The sequence below is a fragment of the Mustela putorius genome, unplaced genomic scaffold (genome assembly GCF_011764305.1).
Source record: "Mustela putorius furo isolate JIRA1106 unplaced genomic scaffold, ASM1176430v1.1 tig00000196_pilon_pilon_pilon, whole genome shotgun sequence".
Taxonomy (NCBI): Eukaryota; Metazoa; Chordata; class Mammalia; order Carnivora; family Mustelidae; genus Mustela; species Mustela putorius.
This window is the reverse complement of record NW_025421310.1, coordinates 7,538,737-7,557,410: the sequence shown is the minus strand read 5'-3', so window position 1 is coordinate 7,557,410 and position 18,674 is coordinate 7,538,737. Positions and strand designations below refer to the sequence as shown.

At 40.2% G+C, this 18,674-nt stretch overlaps 1 protein-coding gene across 1 annotated transcript in view; it reads left to right on the top strand.

Moving 5' to 3' along the window:
* Positions 1-2,304: 2,304 nt before the first annotated feature.
* LOC101671851 (zinc finger protein 493-like) overlaps positions 2,305-18,674 on the top strand; it is a 226,534-nt gene continuing 210,164 nt past the window's right edge. The window contains 1 exon segment of the mRNA XM_045077274.1: positions 2,305-4,337. Within this exon segment, the coding sequence (XP_044933209.1) occupies positions 2,305-4,337 (2,033 nt within the window).

Sequence of the window (18,674 nt, the reverse complement as noted above, 5' to 3'; positions counted from 1 at the left end):
GTCTCATTTCACAAGCAGAACAGAGCTCACCTAGGTAAAACTGACCACATTCAGACCTGGGAGCAAATTCTGTCTACAGAAGGCAAGGAGAGCCTCTGCAAACTACTGACTAGAAAAATGTAGCAGGACACATTACTGGCTTTTATAACACAGAGAGGAAGGCAGACTTATACAAAATTCCATGGTGGAAGAATTTATCCCAAAAGAAAAAAATATGGCCATGGTCAGAGATTGAAGGGAAGCAGTTATCAGTAACATATGCACTGGAGAATTAAAGGCAACAATCATAGAGATACTCACAGGTTTGAGAAAAGAGTGCTGAGAACTTTACCACAGAGGCAAGAGTTAAGAGGGGAAAAAATGGAGCATATGGGTGTCTCAATTATATCTGATTCTTGGTTTAAGCTTAGGTAGTGATTTCAGGATCCTAGGATGCAGCCCCAGGTCAGTGTTGACATCAGTGTGCTGTCTACTTGATATTCTCCCTCTCTCTCTGTAGCTCCCACTCATGTTCTTTTTCTCTCTCTATTCTCTCTCAAATAAATAAATTTTTTAAAAAATCAGTGAGGGGTGCTTGGGTCGCTCAGTGGTTAAATCCTCTGCCTTCGACTCAGGTCATGATCTCAGGGTCCTGGGATCAAGCCCACATCAGGCTCTCTGCTCAGCGGGGAGCCTGCTTCCTCCTCTCTCTCTGCCTGCCTCTCTGCCTACTTGTGATCTTGGCCTGTCAAATAAATAAATAAAATATTTTTAAAAACTTTATTCTAAAAAAAAAAAATCAGTGAGATTAACAATGCAATAAATGAGATTGAAAAGAGTGTTGATGCAATAAACAGCCAGCTGGAGGAAACAGGAAGGTCTTTCTGACCTCAAGGACACAAAATAGGAAAATAATCTGAGCAAAAAGAGAAGATTTGATGTAGGGAACTCAGTGACTGCATCAAATGTCGTAACATTCCTAGGTCTTGGGCTTTTCTGTGCTGGGAGAGTTTTGTTTCCAAATATAACTTAAATTCGAGTTTCTGGTGTAAGAAGAGTTCCCATTTATTTGGTAGAGGGTAGATAATTCAGTCTTAGTGAATTGTGCAATTTTAGGAATTAGATATCTATTGTTGTTATTGTTTTTATTCCTGGGTTATCTGATTTGGTAGTTTATAAATGCTGAGTAAGTTAAAGCACAGCCAGTTTTAGTATTTCAGGTACACTGGGTTCTGTTACTATTCTGGTCTCTATTTTATTTCAGATTTATCTTTGTTATTCTTTGTACTACTAAATTTCATCTAAGTTTTTTCCTTCCTTGTTTCTCATGGAAAGTTTTGTGTTTTTTGTTTTTTGTGTTTTGTTTTTTTTTAGATTTTATTTATTTATTTGACAGACAGATGTCACAAGTAGGTAGAGAGGCAGATAGAGAGAGAAGAGGAGGAAGCAGGCTCCCTGCCAAGCAGAGAGCCCAATGTGTGACTTGATCCCAGGACCCTGAGATCATGACCTGAGCTGGAGGCAGAGGCTTAACCCACCAAGCCCCTCAAGCACCCTTCCAGCTCTTTTTTTTTCTTTTTTTTAAACTCAGCTATGTATTGTCTAAAAAGAAATTTGAAAATGGAAAGTCCTGTAGACAATGTTTAGCAGAAATAAACAATACAAACAATAGAAAAACAGCACAGAAAAATTAAATTAGGATTCTTTAGGGTCGTTTATAGATCATGTCATCTTTGAGCACAGATAATTTTACATTTTCTTTTTTCAGTTTGAATTCTTTTTGTGTGTTTTTTCTTCCCTAGTTCTGACTAGAAAGTCCCATACTATGTTGAAAGGCAGTGGTAGGTTTACTTCATTATTTCATTTATGATCATAGAGAAGAAGCTTGCAATCTTTACCTATTGAGTATGTTGGATTTTTTTTTTTCTATTTGGTTTATTTCAGTTTTATGTTTAAATAACCATCCTTCTAATTTTACACTCATGTGGCACTTTTCCAGATTATTTGAGATGCAGGAAGGGATTTGTGCTAGAACATGACAGTATCACAGAATTATCTATTAAAATATGAGGTCAGTATGTTGTGTTCCAAGGTGTGGTGTCCATGGAGGAAGGAAATTCTGATGATTCCTTCCCAGCCATCTTTGTGACACTCTTTGATTGACTGGAAGCTTGTATGTTACAAATCATCAGTATATTCATCTGAAAGTAGTAAATGCAATGAGCTTCCTTTTCTCTTATTTGATATCTTTCAGCCAAATCTTCACATGACATTCAGAATTTCCTGCAAAAGCCGAGCATAGAAGCTTCTTTCCAAAAAGTGACGATGAGTAGATACAAAAATAGTGCTCTTGAAAATGTATACTTAATGACAGACTGGGATGGTAATAGGGAGAGGGAAGGGCATCACGGATACCATGAAGGACGTAGCCCATCTGAGGCAGCGGCATCTAATAAGACTCAAAATGACCCGAATAGTGAAAGATATAAAACATTGTGGAAAACCTACCTTTTTAAGTCAGCTGCTTCCACAAAGCAGTGTGTTTCTGTCAGCAAGAGCTCTATTCAAGTATTCCAACATAGCTCTTTGCAGAAAGACAGTTTGGACAATCTGGAAAGTTATCTAGTCTGTGCTGAAAACAATGATTGGAACCATTTTCAAAACGGGATTGGATTGACCCCATCAGATACTTCTGAAAATCAGAGATTGAATTATGAAGAACAAAGTGCTAAGCGGGATCCATACAAGAGAGGCTTCATTGAGGAGTCGACCCTCCAGAATGACCAGAGCCCTTCCAATGGAGACAGCAATGCTCAGTGCCCTGAATCTGAGAAAACACTTAACCAGGGCTGCAGTGTTCAGAGACGTGCGAGGACTCAGTTTTCAGAGAACCAGTATGAATGTTATAAATGTGGAGAAGTCTTTCATCAGAGGTCTAACCTTATTACACATGAGAGTATCCATTTGGGAGAAAATCCTGATGAATCCAGTCAGTGTGAGAATGGTCCTCAGCAGTCCTCCAGTATTGGTGATGATCAGAGAATTCATGAGGCCAAAAACCCATTCAGATATGCTAAACGTGGTCCCACATTTAGTCAGTCATCAAGAGTAAGTAGAAACAAGACAATCTCTAGCAGGGAGAAAACATGCATTTTTAAGGGATGTGGTAAAGTCTTTGACTGGCACTCAACCCGATCTCAGCATCAGCAAATGAATACTGAAGTGAAATCATACAAATGTGAAGAATGTGGTAAAACCTTTAAGTACTGTTCATCCCTAAGGAAACATAGGCAAATCCATACTGGAAAGAAACTCTATGAATGTAAAGAGTGTGGCAAAGTTTTTAAAATTTGCTCAACACTTGTTCAACATCACAGAATTCATACGGGAGAGAAACCTTACAAATGTGAGGAATGTGGTAGGTCCTTTAGTCAGCAGTCAAACCTTAATCAACATCAAAGAATTCATACTGGAGAGAAGCATTACAAATGTCAAGAATGTGGCAAGGTCTTTAAGAAGCCCTCATGCCTTGATCAACATCACAGAATTCATACTGGAGAGAAACCTTACAAATGTAAGGAATGTGGTAGATCCTTTAGCCAGCAGGCAAACCTTACTCGACATCACAGAATTCATACTGGAGAGAAGCCTTACAAATGTCAAGAATGTGGCAAGGCCTTTAAGGAGCGTTCACCCCTTAATCAACATCACACAGTTCATACTGGAGAGAAGCCTTACATATGTCAAGAATGTGACAAGGCCTTTTCACGGAGGTCATTGCTTAGTAAACATCACCGAATTCATACTGGGGAGAAACCTTACAAATGTAAGGAATGTGGCAAGTCCTTTAAACAGCGCTCAGTCCTTACTCGACATAACAGAGTTCATACTGGAGAGAAACCTTACAGATGTCAAGAATGTGACAAGGCCTTTAAGTGTCACTCAGCCCTTAGGAATCATCTCAGAACTCATACTGGAGAGAAACCTTACAAATGTAAGGAATGTGGCAAGGCCTTTAAACAGCGCCCACACCTTACTCAACATCACAGAGTTCATACTGGAGAGACACCTTACAGATGTCAAGAATGTGACAAGGCCTTTAAGTTTTACTCAACCTTTACTAATCATCTCAGAACTCACACTGGAGAGAGGCCTTACAAATGTGAACAATGTGGCAAGTCCTTTCAGCAGAGATCATCGCTTACTGCACATCACAGAAATCATACTGGAGAAAAACCTTACAAATGTAAGGAATGTGGCAAGGCCTTTTCATTGCGCTCAAACCTTCATAAACATTGCAGAACTCATACTGGAGAGAAGCCTTATAAATGTGAAGAATGTGGCAAGGCCTTTAACCAGCGCTCACACCTTACCAAACATCACAGTAGTCATACTGGCAAGAAACTTTAAAAATGTAAAGACTAGGAGTAAGGACTGTAAAACCCTTACATCACAGACCTTGCATCTGATATAACTGGAGAATAACTATACACATCTAAAGAAGTCCATCCTTTCCCTGAAACTCATACCATTGTAGTTATATGGGAGCAACACGGTAAAATGTGATGAATGTGGTAAGACCTTTAACTGGAATTCAGTCTATACTCTGTGTCCCAAAATGCACACTAGATTCAAACCCTAGTAAGAAGATGATTGTGGAAAGACCCTCATTTTAATATACACTTTTGTAAACACAGAAAGTGCTAAAGAAGGTAAATTGAATCATACAAATAATTAAAAAACTCTGATTGAACATCTAATGTCAATAAATGTCACAGATACCACGTAAAGGAGTGTATCAGTCCCTCTATTCAGACAGTACTCGTTAGTCCAAGGAAAAAGATCACGTTAAACACCTGGAAAATGTATATGCTGTTATGTTGGAAAGATTCAGTGGGGGAGTTTTTACAAGGGTACAATTAGTTTTGATGTGCTTTTTGTTATATTGAGCCTTTTTGAGGTTTTTGACCAACAAAATATTAATGTACTTTATTCTCAAATCTCTTCTGGAGATTGACTGACTTGTACTGGGTGCATGAATCCGTTAGCCTGATTTTTGCTCCATCAATGGCATCCGATGCCCTGTTGCACTCGGTGGGACTCACACATCCCAGATTTTCCTTGGAAGATGACAACTGTGTAATAACATGAAGGAAGAAAATCCAAATGGAGACACTGCTTAGGGTTATAGCATTGATGTAAGTTGCCATGAAATAGGTGTTCAGAACAATATTTTTCTTCATTTACTAAAACTAAAGAACTTCCTGAATATTACACATTCAAGGTTTTCCTGATTGCTCTTTAAGGAAAAAACAGTGGTGCACCAGCTAACTACTGATGTATCTTCGTAATAGTGATCTTTAGAGAATAGGAGTGGATGCGATTGAAATGAAGAAATCCTCCCCCATAACAGAGAGAGGTTATCTAACTCTTCCCTACCATGCCATATAGCTGGACATACACATCTGTTGCGACTGTCAGCAGCACTGGAACTTAAGGAAGTCACTTCCACATCATGATATCAGCTATGGGAGTTAACGCTTGTATTCCGTATTTTGAACAAGTGTAACAGTGGATTTGAAATGCATAACATAGTCTATGTGTGAATTTAATGTACTTCAATTAATCGAACATAATGGTTTTTAATAATTAACATGAATCTGTGATGAGTGGTGTGTTATTCTACCACCAAGCTGAACCTATCTCATTTTTTTTTTTTAAGATTTTATTTGACAGGGAACACAAGAAGGGGGAGAGAGAGAGGGAGAAGGAGGTCCCCCACTGAGCAGGGAGCCTGATGCAGGGGTAAATCCCAGGACTGGGGCCACGACCTGAGCTGAAGGCAGATGCTTAACTACTGAGCCACCCAGGCAGCCCCTATATCATTTTACTGAAAGGTGTACACAACTGGTGTTATCTGTCACCTATTTGGTAATGGAAGGGAATAATATTCTCATGATACATTCTCTCAGTGACCTTAAGGTTGAAAAGATGGGTGATTTCCCCGCCTAGTTTATCTAGTGTATTATTTTCTCCTCCTTGTGCTGACTGTGATATTACCCATATATTACAGGTTTTGTGGGGGGTATTTTTTTTTGAGATTTTATTTATTTATTTGACAGACAGAGATCACAAGTAGGCAGAGAGGTAGGCAGAGAGAGAGAGAGGAAGCCTGCTGATCAGAGAGCCCCATGTGGGGCTTGATCCCAGGACCCTGGGATTATGACCTGAGCTGAAGGCAACGCTTTAACCCACTGATCCACCCAGGTGCCCCTTGTGGGAGGTATTGTTGACATTTTAGTTCACCTGATCCGTGGTGCTGCTACTTGCCATCCACTTTGTGTACTCAGCACTTTTACAGGGACCTTGAGTGGACACCTGCCCTGCTCGCTAGTGTGTTTCCTATGATGTGGTTTTGGAATATAGGGGACGTTCTATGGGGTGGAGTCTGGATCCTATGACCAAGAAAGAATTTTTGAGGATGTCTTTGGTGCAAAATTTTGGTTTGTTAAAGCATGGGGACAGGACTCGTGGGCGGAAAGTGCTGCTCCTGTGGGGTTGTGAGGCATGGCTGATTTCTCTCTATACTATGGGCTTGGGGGAGGTAAGGAAAAAAAAGAGGTTTTGAGAAAGAACATTCATATATTAAAGAAGATTCAGGGGATCTTGGGGGCCTTGCTGTTGTCATGGTTGTTTACCCCTCTCGTAAAGCATTAACAGTAAGATATTTGGATTATTCCGGAAGCAGGATTACATTCCTCCTATCCAACCCTGTCCTTTTCAGTAGGCTGCAGGTTTAAAAGAAATTCAGTTTTATTTACATTTCCTTCAGCCTCAACCTCCCAAAATTTTAAGGAGAAGAGGGTGATGGTAGGGCTTCAGGAATCTGAGTTATGGGTTGCTGGAAGTTCGGCTATAGATAAAAGAAGGCTTCTTCCTTGTAAATCACTAGGACATTTGTAAACCAAGGAATACTCAGGTCTTGCAGGATTGTGATCTCTACCAGGTAACTATTTGTTTCTCCTTTAGGGCACGCAGGAGTGCATGAGGAATGTCCCATATATCCCATGGGGGGTGGGGGTACATGGGGTGTCAGTTTCTGCTTCATCCTCAGCTTGCCTTCTGTTCTCTCATCACCTAGACAACACTCTGTAGAGTCACAAGGTAATGTTACTTGAGACATGGCAATCAGATCCACCTCTGTCCCTTTTCCCAAGCTTTTCCCATTCTGTGTTCTCCTAGAGAAGATGCCCACAGAGCTTACCCAAGCTGGCATTTGTTTGAATGGCCAAAAGTGGACTTGAACTGGGACTCTCAAGCACTCCACCATGACCCATAATAAAGGTATGTTCTCCATTTATTGGTGGGGGTCTTGGTTTGAATCACGTGCCCATGATACCATGCTGTATAGGTCATCGATAACCCGGAAGTAGGAGAAACCTCCCAAATGGAGTGACACTGTAGCCCAGGTCACAGATCGAAAATACATAAAATAAAAAAGTGAGCATGTAGACTGCAAATGTCTCAATTTGCACAATGGACTCCATGGATTTAGGAAAAGAATTTCTATTTGTTTTATTTCCTAGTTATCTCCGGATTTATAGCTATATTTTTGCTCATTTTTTCCCCCAGGTAATAGACATCACAAACATCTTTTTTGCCTGGGTTGTGCAGGAGTGTCTTCACTAAACACTTGAGACTAGAGAGCTGGAAGGCCAATGGGTATTAATTCAGACATTAAACCCTGGGATGTCGCATGTGAATCTATGTAGAACTTGATGAAATCACCATCCTTAGAAGCATAAGCCCTATTAAAAGAAAATGTAAAAATTGTGTCTACTGTGGGTAGGGGCCCAGAGGTGGCTCTCTTCAGTCACTGCAAAGGCACAGGCAGCTCTTGGTGGTCTCATGTCATAAATACATGTAATGGGAGAAAGGAATTGGCAAATGTGGTGGGTTTCTGAGGAGTAGGGAAGACCTACTTTATCTTCATGATTTAACTGAATTCCTATTTATTACTGATGATCGGATGCTGTCGGATCATATTTACCGAAATTGCCCAAACCTAATTCGGTAGCACTGGATAAAGAGGGGTATTGGTGATGCGCTCATGTGGGCATAGCTTTCAAAAGTCACGTGGTAGAGAAGCTGTTGGCAGTGAAGGAGCCTTCTGGACACTGGGGTAGGCAGGATCAGCAAGGTGTGTGCTGTGGTTGAACTCAAGCACTGCTCTCCCAGGGATAAAAGCCCAATCAAGATTTGAGTCACTGTAGATAGGGGACCACTCAGGGAAGCTGCTGCTGTGCATTATGCGAACTTCCTGTCTATACTCAGTGCCATGTTCAATACCCTCCCTGGCTCTGGCTCTGTCTGCTGTAGTTTTGGAATGTAGGTGAGCTTCAGTGGGGTGGAGTCTGAAGCTGATGACCAAGAAAAAATTGTTGAGGCATCTTTGGTGCAAAATGTTGTTTTATTAAAGCATGGGGACAGGAGGAGGGCAGAAAGAGTTGCTGCCACCAGGGTCATGAGGGGTGGCTGATTTTATACTATGGGGTTGGGGAAAGGTAAGGAATAAGGGAGTTTTCAAAATGATTCTTGTATGTCGAAGACTCACAGGATACTGGAGGCCTTGCCATTGTCAAGTTAAGGTTGTTTTTCCCTCTTCGGAAGGCATTACTGTGAAGATAGTTGGGAGTTTTCTGGAGGAACATTACATTTTGCCCTCTTCAAGTATCTGTCATTGGGCTGTAGACTCTAAGGTCACTTAAACATATGTACATTCCCTTCTGGAAGCTGGGTAATTGATAGAAGTGCTTTGTTTTTGTAAATTTCTAGGACATTTGTAGAACAGAGGGACACCCATGTCTTGCAGGATTGTGATCTCCATAAGTTAACTATTTGCTTTTTCCTTCAGCCAGGAGCCTCTGAGGAATGCCACATGCATCTCATGGTGGGCGAGTTGAGGATGTCAGCTTCTGCTTTGTCCTCAGCTTGTCTTCTGGTCCCTCATCATGTCCATGACACGGATTTGTTGGAGGAACAGTTCAACATGAGATATTAATCTGCCTACAAAGGAATGTAACCCTGCCATTTGCCTCAACATGGGTGAATTAGTATTATGCTAAGTGAAATAAGTCAGAAAAAGACAAATACCGGATGATTTCACTCCTATGTAGATTCTAACAAAACAAGTGAGAAATGAGGAAGAGAACAAGAAAGGGAGAGACAAAGTTAGAAACTGACTCTTAACTATAGCAAGTAGGCTGGTGGTTGTCAGAACATAGGAGGGAAGGCGGTTAAATGAGTGATGGGATAAAGAGTGCACCTGCAAGGCGCACTGGGTGTGGTATGGAATTGTACACTGAAAGGAATATTACCTTGTATGTTTACTAACAGGAATGTAAAGAAAAACCTTTAAAAAGTGCTTTTTTGCAGATGTGAGAAACTTTGTGTCTTCGGTCACCAAAATGTACTTTGGAAAGAAATTGAATCATTTATCCTTTCTCATTTGCTGATGATATCAAACTTTTGACTCTTCTTATTTATATATATTTATATTTATATATACTTATATATGTTTTTTGAATATTTAATTTATTTATTTGACGGACAGAGATCACAAGGAGACAGGGAGGCAGGCAGAGAGAGAGGAGGAAGCAGGCTCTCTGCGGGGCAGAGAGCCCAATGCAGGGCTCCATCCCAGGACCCTGAGATCATGACCTGAGCAGAAGGCAGAGGCCCTAACCCACTGAGCCACCCAGGTGCCCCAACTACTCATATTTTTCAGCCAATATGTATATATTTGCACAATTTCAATAAGCAATTTTTCTGCTTATGATAAGACACACTGACCAATGCTGCTTTTAGGAGTTCCTAGTGGCTCAGTGGGTTAGGCATCTGCCTTTGGTTCAGGTCATGATCCCAGCATCCTGCGATTCAGCCCAGTGTCCATCTCCCTACTTACTGGGGAGTTGCCCCTTTCCCTGCTGATGCTTACTCTTTCTCTCTTCCCCAAGCAAAGTACTACAACAAACAATTTAAGAAACCGTGGTTATATCGCCAAAGCTTTCTGTAGGATGTCCTAGCTGGAAAGAGCTGCGTAGACTCAGACATGACTCGAGAATTATAAGGGATTAAGATTCACTTTATGAGGGGCGCCTGGGTGGCTCAGTGGGTTAAGCTGCTGCTTTCGGTTTGGGTCATGATCTCAGGGTCCTGGGATTGAGTCCCGCATTGAGCTCTCTGCTCGGCAGGGAGCCTGCTTCCCTCTCTCTCTCTCTGCCTGCCTCTCCATCTACTTGTGATTTCTCTCTGTCAAATAAATAAATAAAATCTTTCAAAAAAAAAAAAAAGATTCACTTTATGAAACAAATGAAGCCCCCTTGGAAAGAGCATCATGAGATTTTCTTGAAGAGTTCCCAGCAGACTTACTACGTGAGTCAAGAAGATCATTTCCTAACAGCTGCAGGAACCTAGAGCTATTTGAGGGACTCCAAGAAGAGAGGAGCTCACCCAAATCCATAGGTGTTCCATGCATTGTGCGGTGGCAAGGATTTGGCTTGTCTTCTTGCCTGGAGAGGCTGTTTAGAGTTCTGTCTAGAGGTTCCTGGGTGGCTCATTCAGTTAAGCATCTGCCTTCAGCTCAAGTCCCAGGGTCCTGGGATTGAGACCCACAGAGGACTCCTTGCTTGGCAGAGAGCATGCTTCTCCCTTTTTCTCTGCCTGCTGCTCCCCCTGCTTGTGCTCTGTGTATCAAATAAATCTTTGAAAAACAAAAAAAGTTCCATCTGGTGTCGGGAGCCAGTACAGGAGGCCTACTCTAAGAGCCGTAAGGGACTGAATATGATTGGCTGTTCATTTAGGTCCACTCTCGGGGAGGTGCATAAGCACTGCATTTTGATTGGTTAACACTGCCTGTATAAAAACGCATGCGCCAAGGGTAGAGAGAGAGAAAGAAAAAAGCGATTAAAGAAGAAGGTTCGCGGCTACGTGAGTCTCCGAGTCGTTCTTGCGGGCCGAGAGCGACAATCTGGAGATTCAATATGCAACATTCAGCAAAGCTGCTCTTAAAGTCTGTAAGTCAAACCTCTGTTCTTGGGGCACTTATGTAAATAACCAGGCCAACTTTTCTGTGTCATTGCCTTCTGAAATGACTTTGACTCAACTGACCTATTCTCAGGCCGGGATCATTGATATGAAACAATCTACATGTTAAACTTTTAATATGTGAAGCTCTCAAGGAAGTTTCAGATGGGGGAACTGAAGGGAGTCAGGACAGCCTCTCTGTCCTCCCAACCCCCAAATGTGCCAACTTGGTCTATGGATTATTTGACTTCAAGGTACTTGAGAATGTCCAGGCCCAAGAGAACATTTTCCTCCTCCCTTAAGCACCCAGCAGAATTATTGAGGGTCTTCCCCAGCATTAGGGTTATTAGCAGATAAAAGTTTAGAACAAATATGTCATTACAAACTATGTGCTCTTATCAGTCTATAAAAGTGTTTTCCTGTGCTCTGAAACTTCAGGCCCTGGTTCTTTTACCTTAGTTCAGGATCACACTTGTAACTCTTTTTTTTTTTTAAAGATTTTATTTATTTATTTATTTATTTTATAGAGAGCGTGAGACAGAGCATGAGAGGGGAGAAGGTCAGAGGGAGAAGCAGACTCCTCATAGAGCTGGAGACTGATGCAAGACTCCATCCCAGGACTCTGGATTATTATGTGAGCTGAAGGCAGTGGCTTAACCAATGGAGCCACCCAGGTGCCCACACTTGCAACTCATCTGGCCTGACAGTCTCTAGAATTTCCATGTCTATGTGGATTCTCTGTATGTACACTGATTTAATTTTATTTTCTCCTCTTTATCTGTTCCTGACAGTTTCTTAGTCCAGCCTAAATGAAACTTTAAGGGGACAAGAATTCTTGTTCTCTTACACAGTTTGATTCTAAGGCCTCAGTTCCTGGTATTTTACTTTTTTTTTTAAAAAGATTTTTTTAAGTTATCATTTATTTGATAGACAGAGATCACAAGTAGGCAGATAGGCAGGTACAGAGAGAGGAAGGGAAGTAGGCTCCCTGCTAAGCAAAGAGCCTGATGTGGGGCTTGATCCCAGGACCCTAGGATCATGAGCTGAGCTGAAGGCAGAGGCTTTAACCCACTGAGCCACCCAGGCATCCCCTATTTTACTTTTTAAAGTGTAAAAACAAGGTGGAACAGCAGAAGTATTTCTACAGGAGTTGATTTTTTTTTAAGATTTTATTTATTTATTTCACACAGAGAGAGATTACAAGTAGGCAGAGAGCACGCAGAGAGAGGGGGAAGAAGTCTCCCTGCTGAGCAGAAAGCCCAATATGGGGCTTGATCCCAGAACCCTGAGATCATGATCTGAGCCAAAGGCAGAGGCTTAAGCCACTGAGCCACCCAGGTGCCACTACCAGTTATTTTTCTTTAAGTCATTTTAAATTTTCTTTTTTTACATTATATATATATATATATATATATATATATATATATATATGGTTTTTGTTTTTTGTTTTCTCTCATTGTATTCAATTTTGTTTTTGTGGAGATATGTTTTTCTTTCCTATTTTGGGATCCTTTTCTTATTTCTTTTTCCTCTTTTCTTTCTTTTTTTTTTTTTTGATTTTATTTATTTGACAGGCAGAGGTTACAAGTAGGCAGAGAGGGGGGCAGATGGAGAGAGAGGAAGCAGGCTCCCCGCTGAGCAGAGAGCCTGATGTGGGGCTTGATCCCAGGACCCTGGGATCACGACCCGAGCTAAAGGCAGAGGCTTTAACCCCCTGAGCCACCCAGGGGCCCCATCCTTTTCTTATTTCTTATTTTGGATTTTCTTCTACCAAGCCAACCAAAATAAACCCAGGGTCTAGTTTCTGGATCTAGTTGTCTTCTATTCTAATTTTTGTTTGATTTTATTTTCTCTCCCCAACCCCCCCCCCTTTTTTTTGTTCGTTTTCTGATTAGTGTACATTTTTTTCTGGTGTCATTATTGCTGTTTTTGTATGTTTTTCCCCCTCATTCATCTATTCTTTTCTGGATGTAATGACAAGATGGAAAAACTCATCCCGAAAGAGAGAAGAAGGGACAGTACTCACTACCATGGATTTAATCAATATGGATATAAGTACACAGAACTAGAATTCAAATCAACAACTGTAAAGATACTAGCTGGGCTTCAAAAAAGCAAAATGACACAAGAAAATTCTTAACCGGAGCAATAAACAAAATCTAATCAAGTTGAAACCTAAAAGGCTATTACTGAGATGCAATTTAGGAAGGAGACTCTAACTGCTATGGTAAATGAGGTAGAAGTGAGCATCAGTGACATAGAAAACAAAATAGAAAATAAGGAAGCTGAGAAAAAGGTAAACAGCTATTGGATCACAAAGTGAGGATTCAAGAGATCAGTCATAGCACAAAGTAAAACGAGTTAGTATAATTGGGATCCTAGAGGAAGAGGCGGGGTTGGGGGGCAGGAGAAGGTTTATTTGAGCAAATGATAGCTAAGAACTTACTTAATCTCAGGAAGGAATTAGACATTCAAGTCCAGGAGGCACAGAGAAACCCCCTGCAAAATCAATAAAAATAAGTCAACAACATAGAATAGTGAAGCTTGCAAAAATCAGAGATAAGGAGAAAATCCAGAAAACAGCTCAGGACAAGAGGTCAGTAAACTACCAGGGTAAAAAGAGATGGCTGGCAGCATACCTAACCACAGAGATCTGGCAGGCAAGAAAGGAACAGCATGATAGAGTCAATGTACTAAATGAGAAAAATATGTAGCTAAGAATACTTTATACAGTAAGCCTGATGTTAGGAATAGGAGAGATAAAGAGCTTCCAGGTGGAACAAAAACCACAGGAATTTGTGACCACTAAACTGGGCCTGCAAGAAATATTAAGGGGATCCTCTGAGCAAAGAGAGAGTCCAAAAGAAGAAACACTCAAAAGAAACAGAGACATTTCACAAAAGAGTGACTTTATAGGTAATATGATGGTGCTAAATTCCTATTTTTCAATAATCACTCTGAGTGTAAAGGAACTATAAAGTTCCAATTAGAAGACAGGGTAGTCAATTCAATTCAAAACAAAACAAGACCCATCAATATGCTGCTTAGAAGAGACTCCTATGAGAGCCAAACACACCTCCATATTGAAAGTGGGGGGCTGGAGAACCAGTTATCATTCTAAGGGACATTGAAAGAAAGCTAGAGTAGCAATTCTTATATCAAACTAGATTTAAACCAAAGACTGGTAAGAGGTGGAGTAGGACACTATATCATAATAAAAGGGTCTATCCAATAAAAAGAACCATCAGCTGTAAATATTTATGCCCCTAACTTGGAAGAAGCCAACTGTATAAACCAATTAATAACAAAATAAAAGAAACACATGGATAATAAAACAATAATAGTAGTGGACTTCAGCACTGCACTCACAGCAATGGACAGATCATCTAAGCAGAAGATCAACAGGGAAATGAGGGCTTTAAATGACACTGGACTAGATGGACTTCACAGATATATTCAGAGCATTTCATCCTAAAGCAACAGAATACATATTCTTCCTGTGTTTGCATGGAACATTCTGCAGTATAGATCACATACTGTGTCAAAATCTGTCTCACCTGGTACCAAAATATTGGAATTTTTCCAGGCATATTTTCAGAGGCTTTAAAACTTGAACTCAATCACAAGAGAAAAGTTGGAAGGAACACTAAGACTTGGGGGTTAAAGAGCATCCTACTAAAGAATGAATAGGTTAACCAGGAAATTAAAGAAATGCTTTTTAAAAAATCATGACTCAAATGAAAATTTAGAAGCAAAAACAAAAACAAAATCAATTAAGAACCTTCAGGTTGTAGCAAAGGCAATCTTATGAGGGAAATAGATAGTAATGCAAGGCATTCCCAAGAAACATGACAAGTCTCAAACACACAGCCTAATCTTACACCTAAGGAGCTGTAGAAAGAATGGCAAGGAAACATCAAATGCAGCAGGAGAAGAGAAATAATAAAGATTAGAACAGAAATCAATGAAATTGAAAGCAAAAGTAGAGTAGAACAGATTAATGAAAATAGGAGTTGGTTCTTTGAAAGATTCATTAAGGTCTATAAACTCCAGGCCAGACTTTTCAAAAAGAAAATTGAAGAGCAAAAAGAAAAGATAAAGGACCCAAATAAAATCAAATGAAAGAGGAGAGACCACAACCAAAACTGAACAAATATAAAAACATATTGTGAGCAATATATGTCAACAAATTAGGCAATCTGGAAGAAATGCGTTGCATCCTAGAATCACATGCCCTATCAAAACTGAACAGGAAGGGTGCCTGGGTTGGTCAGTGGGTTAAAGCTTCTGCCTTCAGCTCAGGTCATGATCCCAGGGTCCTAAGGACTGGATCTCTGATCAGTGGGGAGCCTGCTTCCTCCTCTCTCTCTGCCTGTCTCTTTGCCTACTTGTGATCTGTAAAATAAATAAAATCTTTTTAAAAAACTGAACAGGAAGAAGCAGAACACCATAACTGGCAAGTAAATTGAAGCAGTAATCTAAAATCTCCCAACAAGCAGGAATTCAGGATTAGAGGACCTCCCAGTGGAATTTTACCAAACATTTTAAGAAGAATTAATTTGCTTTCTTCTGAACCTGTTTCCAAAAACAGCAATGAGGGTGCCTGGGTGGCTCAGTGGCCTTCGGCTCAGGTCGTGATCTCAGGGTCCTGGAATCGAGTCCCGCATCGGGCTTTCTGCTCGGCAGGGGGCCTGCTTTCTCCTTTCTCTCTGCCTGCCCCTCTGCCTACTTGTGATCTCTGTCTGTCAAATAAATAAATAAAATCTTTAAAAAAAAACCAATAAAACAAAACAAAAAAACAGCAATGAAAGGGAAACTTACAAACTCATTCTATGAAGCCAGCAATATTACCTTAATCCCCAAGTCAGACAAAGACCCCACTAAAAATGAGAATTCTAGATCAATATCCCTGATGAGCATGAATGCAGAAATTCTCAACAATATACCACCCACTATGTTCCAACAATACATTAAAAGCTTTATTTACCATCACCAAGTGGGATTAATTCCTGGGCTGCAAAGAGGGTTCAATATCCCATCAGTGTGATATACCACATTAATAAAAGAAAGGATAGGAACCATATGATCCTCTTAATTGATGCAGAAAAAGAATTTGACAAAATATAGGGTCCTTTCTTGATAAACACTTTGCAGTGTGGGGATAGAGGTAAAGTACTTCAATATCACAAAAGCCACTATGAAAATCTCATAGCAAATATCATGCTCAATGATGAAAAACAGAGCTATCCTCCCAAGGTCAGGAACACAGCAGGGATGTCCTGCTATGTTCACTGCTATTCAACATAATATTAGAAGTCCCAGCATCAGCAATCAGACCACAAAAAGAAAAGAAAGGAAAGGCATCTAAATTGGTAAAGAAGATATCAAACTCACTCTTTGCCGATGACATAATATTTTATGTAGAAAGCCCAAAAGAGGGGCTTCTGGGTGGCTCAATTGTTAAGTGTCTACCTTCAGCTTGGGTCATGATCCTGGGGTTGTCAGATCGAGGCCTGCATGGGGCTCTCTGCTAAGTGGTAAGCCTTGTTTTCCCTCTCCCACTCCCCCTGCTTGTGTTTCTGCTCTCACTATCTCTGTCAGATAAATAAATTAAATCGTCAAAGATTGAAAACCCGAAAGACTTCACCCAAATATTGCTGGAATTGAATCAGGAAGTAAAGAAAGCGGCAGGATATAAAATCATTGCAGAAATTAGTTGCATTTCCATACAGTAACAAGGAGACAGAAGAAAGAGAAATTCAGGATTCTATGCTATTTACAATAGCACCAAAAACCTTAGGATACCTAGAAATAAACCTAACCAAAGAGATGAAGGGCCTGTACTGAGAAAACTATAGAACACTCATGAAAGAAATTGAGAAAGCCACGAAGAAATGGAAAAACTGTCCATGCCCATGGATTGGAAGAACAAATATTGTTACAATGTCTATGCTACCTAGAGCAATCTACATATTCAATTCAATCCCTATGAAAATGCCATCAACTTTTTTCTCAGAGCTGGAACAAATAATGCCAAAGTTTGTATGGAACCAGAAAAGACCCAAATAGTCAAACAAATGTTGAAAAAGAAAACCAAACTAAGACAGCATTGTACTGGCACAAAAACAGACACGCAGATCCGTGGAACAGAATAGAGAACCCAGAAATGAACCCTCAACTCTATGGTCAACTAATCTTTGATAAAGCAGAAAAGAATATCCAATGGAAGACAGTCTCTACAGAAATGGTGTTGGAAAATTGGATAGCCACATGCAGAAGAATGAAACTAGACCATTTTCTTGGCCATACACAGAAATAAACTCAAGATGAATGAAAGACCTAAATGTGAGAAAGGAATCCATCAAAATCCTAGAGGAGAACACAGGCAGTAACATGTGTCACCTCAGCCAGAGCAACTTTTGTCTAGACACAACTCCAAGGCAAGGGAAACAAAGGTAAAGATGAACTATTGGGACTTCATCAAGGTAAAAAACTTTACAGTCAACAAAACCAAAAGACAACCAAGGGACTGGGAGAAGATATTTGCAAAATGTCTTATCAGATAAAGGACTAGTATGCAAAACCTACTTATCAAAGTCAACACCCAAAGAACAAATAATCCAATCAAGAAAAGGACCAAAGACACAAAGAGCTCTTTCTCAAAAGAAGGCATACGAATGGCCCACAGAAAAATAAAAAAATGCTCAACATCACCCAGCATCAGGGAAGTACAAATCAAAAGCACAGTGAGATACCACCTCACACCAGTCAGAATGTGTAAAAGTAACAAGTCAGGAAGCAACACATGTTGGCAAGGATGAGGAGATACCAGACCCCCTTACCCTGGTTGGTGGGAATGTAAACTGGTGCAGCAGCCACTCTAGAAAACCATATGGAGGATACTCAAAAAGTGAAAATAGATCTATCCAATGCCCTAGCAATTGCACTACCCTGTATTTACCCAAAGAATACAATCATAGTGAATCAAAGGGGCTCCTGCACCCCAGTGTTTCAAGGAGTAATGTCCCCAATAGCCAAAATATGGAGAGTCCAGATGTTCAGTAACAGATGGATAAAGAAGACAAGATATATATATATATATATTCATTTTTGATATACATATATATATATATTCCATGGTATGTATATCAAAAATGAATCTAGCCATTTGCAGTGATATGGCTAGAACTACAGGGTATTATGCTAAGCAAAGTAAGTCCATCAGAGAAAGATAATTAAACTATGATTTCACTCAAATATGGAATTTCTTAAACAAAACAGGACCATAGGGAAGGCGAGGGGAAAATAAAATAAATAAAATAAAATAAAATAAAACCAGGTAAGACAAGCCGTAAGAGACTCATAACTCTAGGAAACAAATTGAGGGCTGCTGGAAGGGAGGTGGGTGGAGGATGGAGTAATTGGGTGATGGGCAATAAGAAGGGCACATGATGTAACCAGCAGTTGATGTTGTATGTAAGTGATGAATCACTAAACTCTACCACTGAAGCTAGTAATACACTATATGTTCATTTATTGGATGAAAAAAAATAAAACTGACCTCTGTGCATCAGAACCAAAATACAACATGAACACAGAGTTGTGGATAA